At 48.2% G+C, this 4,174-nt stretch overlaps 1 protein-coding gene across 1 annotated transcript; it reads left to right on the forward strand.

Moving 5' to 3' along the window:
• The first annotated feature begins 1,003 nt into the window (after nt 1-1,003).
• On the forward strand, nt 1,004-3,637 carry CLEC14A (C-type lectin domain containing 14A). Its single transcript, XM_019644661.1, has one exon. The coding sequence runs from the start codon at nt 1,112-1,114 to the stop codon at nt 2,546-2,548; it is 1,437 nt and encodes a 478-aa protein (XP_019500206.1). The 5' UTR covers nt 1,004-1,111; the 3' UTR covers nt 2,549-3,637.
• The last annotated feature ends 537 nt before the right edge of the window (nt 3,638-4,174 follow it).

Raw genomic sequence — 4,174 nt, forward strand, 5'->3', positions numbered from 1 at the left:
ATATGCATTATAATGTAATAAATATTTCAACTTCTTAAGGATATTGAACTCTACTGTTCCTTAAAGGGGGCGTTTACAACTTACTGCTACCAATATTGACACTTAACCATAGGAGAAAATGATATTAAAATAGTTCGAGAATAGAATTACACATTGATAAGGCCACAGACTCATTTATATATCTTCTATATGCTTGAAGAAGTTATGAACCAATACAGTCATATGGAACCTAACAACAATTAAGATCTATGGCCATTATTTTTCATTTGCCTAGAAATACATTTCCTTTACTGAATGAAGTAACATAGGCCATTTCAAAAAGAAACAAATGGAAGCGAAAAATAAACGTTGAAGGCAAGTGCTGACTCCAAAAGGCAAGACTTCCCATTTAAGATGCCCAAAAGGAACTCTATGAATTCTTTGACTAGAAATTAGCACGACGGAATCTGCTTTGATAGACTAGAGAAGCAGAGCCAGGGAAGCGACGGGGTTAAATCGTGCTGCCTCTGCTGGCCAGGGAGATGCTATCGTTTCCCACAACATTCCTCCCCCTCCCTCTCCCCTCCCCACAGTTGCAAGCCTGATGAAGCCTGGAGCCGTCTACAAACTGTTGTGAGGCCAACTCCACCGCTCCGGATGGAGCACAATGGATGGGCGTGGGCTGTGAGCAAGTTCCTCTTCTCCAGTCCTTCCTGTCTATGTTCACCAAAGTGTTTTGAGATCTGAGGTCCTAAAACAACCTAAAAGTGGAAAACGATACACTTCATCCCAGTGGCAACTTTCTTTTTCTCCTGCTTTTAGCAGGGTGTTTTGACCTCGGGTCTACCGCGTTTTGCGTGCCCCCGCGCCAGCTGTGTTCCCGACCCCAGAATAAATCAGAGCTGCACGGGGCCTGGCAAAGCTCGGGGAACACTTCCTGTCGCGGCCTAAGGGAAGCTGTTTGCCGCCAGGACCCTGGTGGGGATTCTTGGCGGTTGGGGGCGGGAGTGGGGCGGGGGAAGCTAGGGTAGAACCAGCTGTAGGGGGCGTTGACCTCGTTCTAGGGACAGCTCCGTGCCTTCGGGCGGGACAGATCCTAGCTGGGAGCGGCTGGGAGCGCGGACCCTCCAGGATGAGGCCGGCGCTAGTCCTGTGCCTCCTCTGGCTGACCTTCTGGTCCCGGCAGGGCCGTAGCGAGCACCCCACCGCCGACCGCGCGGGATGCTCGGCCTCGGGGGCCTGCTACAGCCTGCACCACGCGACCTTCAAGCGGCTGGCGGCCGAAGAGGCCTGCAACCTGCGCGGCGGGGCTCTCAGCACGGTGCGCGGGGGCGCGGAGCTCCTTGCAGTGCTTGCTCTCCTGCGGGCAGGCCCGGGACCCGGAGGGGGCTCCAAAGACCTTATATTTTGGGTGGCACTGGAGCGCAGGCGATCTCACTGCACCCTGGAGAACGAGCCATTGAGGGGTTTCTCCTGGTTGTCCCCCGACGTCGGCGGGTCGGAAAACGACACGCTGCAGTGGGTGCAGGAGCCCCAACGCTCTTGCACTGTGCGGAGTTGCGCGGGACTCCAGGCCACCGGGGGAGTCGAGCCCGCAGGTTGGAAAGAGATGCGCTGCCACCAGCGTGCCAACGGCTACCTGTGCAAGTACCAGTTTGAGCGCTTGTGCCCCGCGCCACGCCCCGGGGCCGCCTCTAACTTGAGCTACCGCGCGCCCTTCCAGATGTACAGCGCTGCGCTGGACTTCAGTCCCCCCGGGACCAAGGTGAGTGCGCGCTGCCCCGGGCATCAACTCATCGCAGCCACCTGCATCGTGGACGAGGTCGGCGCGCGCTGGGACGGGATACCCTCCGGGGCCGTGCTCTGTCCCTGCCCGGGGAGGTACTTGCGTGCCGGCAAATGCGCGGAGCTCCCTAATTGCCTAGACGACTTAGAAGGCTTTGCCTGCGAGTGTGCCGAGGGCTTCGTGCTGGGGAAAGACGGACGCTCTTGTGTAACCAATGGAGAAGGACAGCCGGACCCTGAGGGGACCAAGGTGCCCACCAGGCACCCGCCGGCCACTGCAGCCAGCCCCGTGCCGAAGAGAACGTTGTCACCCAGGGTCCATGAGAAGCCAGGAGAGATACCCCATGTCCCTGGACAAGGCAGTTCAGCAACATCTATTCCCGAGATTCCTTGGTGGGGAGCACAGAGCACGATGTCTTCCTCTCAAATGTCCCCTCAAGCCGACTCAAAGACCACCACCACTTCTTCAGGAAGCGTGCTTCCCGAGTTTAATTCCACATCTTCCTCTACGATTCCCCAGGCTTTTGACTCCTCCTCCACCGTGGTTTTCATACTTGTGAGCATAGCAGTAGTAGTGTTGGTGATCTTGACCATGACCGTGCTGGGACTTTTTAAACTCTGCTTCCACAAAAGCCCTTCCTCCCAGTCAAGAAAGGGGTCTTTGGCCCCTTCGGGCATGGAGAGTGATGCCGAGGCCACTGCTCTGCGCCCAAGTTCTGCACATTGCACAGACAATGGGGTGAAGGGCACAACCTGTGGGACAGAGCAGAGGGCGCCTCACTGACGGGGTCCTTCTTGGCTCCAGGGACACATATGGAAACCAGGGGACAGTGAGCACTTCTTGTAAGCAGTTTTTCACTTTCAGGGAAAAGGGAAAAGAAGAGGAACTTATTTGTGGGACTGATGACTCCTACAGATGTTTCCTTCCTTTAAATTTCCTCTCCTCCACGGAGGAGCTACATCTGAACTGAACTACATCTTCCCTAAGATGGAAGAGGTGGACGTGCCTTAAGGTGTTACTGGGGCCCCAGAATTCTACTGGGGAGAGGTATTTTCTTGTGTTTATCCTAGGGGATCTGGAGAAGTGATGGAACATTTATAAGACACTGGAAACAAACAGAAAACAATACAATTTTTTTTAATTTTATTTTTTATCAAGATGGAAGGAAAAACTCTGCCTACATTGTTCAGGCTGGGAGTATATTGGTTTACAATTTTCAGGCAAAAAGATAAATAAATAAAGGATTGTTGATGACCCAGGCTCAAATATCATGGGTTTCTTGGAGAAGTAATTATTTAGGAAGAGCAACTGAGGGACATGCTGGGAGTAGGAACAAAAGTAGATACTGCTTTTAGATGGAGGGGGAAATCTTTAAGCCCTTGTAATAAAGAGCAGAACTTTAAGAATTAGTAACTTTTTCCTTGGTTCTTTTATACTTTGCTTTCAAAGTCACAGCTATGCAAGTGCCCTGCTATAAATCCAAACTGTAGTGCTGCCAGAGTTGTTGGCTCTGGAAGCAAATTACAGTTGACCACCAATTCAAGTGTTTACTGTGTGTCCTTGCTCAAGGAAACAAATGATTTGTTTTTCTCTTCCAATGTTTGTGCTCTCCTGTGTAATGACTTTCCCAACCAAATAGCTCTCTCTTAAATATCAGGATGCTGATCCTCACTTCCAATTATGGCAATGTTAATTTTCAATTAAACCGTTAATGCTAAGTATTGATTTTAAATCTTCTGGGTGCATTAAAACAAAAGTAGGCTGGATTTCCTCTGAAACTGCTAGATTATTATGCACTGTTTAATCTATGAAAAAACTTGAATTCCAAACCATTTTCTTCCCCTCTTAATAAAAGTGTATGCAGTGACCATACATGCCTGTCTTGGAATGATTACAATTTAACAAGAGTCTACATGGTCTAAGGAATGGCAAACAGCTTTTCGTAAGAGCTAATAGTGTAAGGAATAAGCAAAAATACAAATATCTATCATCTTTTTTATGACTTGGGGTATTAGAAAGTAATCTCAAGGAAACATTCCTCTGAAAAACAATTATGATATAATAATCACTATCTAGTGGAATTTTAGACCCCTAGAAAATATCCCTCTTCTGATAATATACTTTAAATCTAAGTGTGTTGGAGTTGGTGCATGGAGAGAAATAGACAGATAAGCTTAGTAATCATAAAGAATGAAAATAGGAAGTTTACACTATATTTTCATAGAACCATTTTGATGTTCTTAAGTATACATAGATAATATATATGGTATTGTAACATTAAAGGAATAAAGTGACAGGTAATCAGCTTCATATGCTAAAGATATCTAAAGGGTTGCATTTAAATGAAATCACAAATGAATTACAATGAACATTTGAAGGAATTTTAAATAAAATCATTTCAAAACAAAT

Source organism: Hipposideros armiger, unplaced genomic scaffold, assembly GCF_001890085.2.
Source record: "Hipposideros armiger isolate ML-2016 unplaced genomic scaffold, ASM189008v1 scaffold_90, whole genome shotgun sequence".
Lineage (NCBI taxonomy): Eukaryota > Metazoa > Chordata > Mammalia > Chiroptera > Hipposideridae > Hipposideros > Hipposideros armiger.

Bases quoted from the DNA above. Each gene is read 5' to 3' on its own strand.
- CLEC14A (XM_019644661.1), top strand. From the start codon at position 1,112: ATGAGGCCGGCGCTAGTCCTGTGCCTCCTCTGGCTGACCTTCTGGTCC.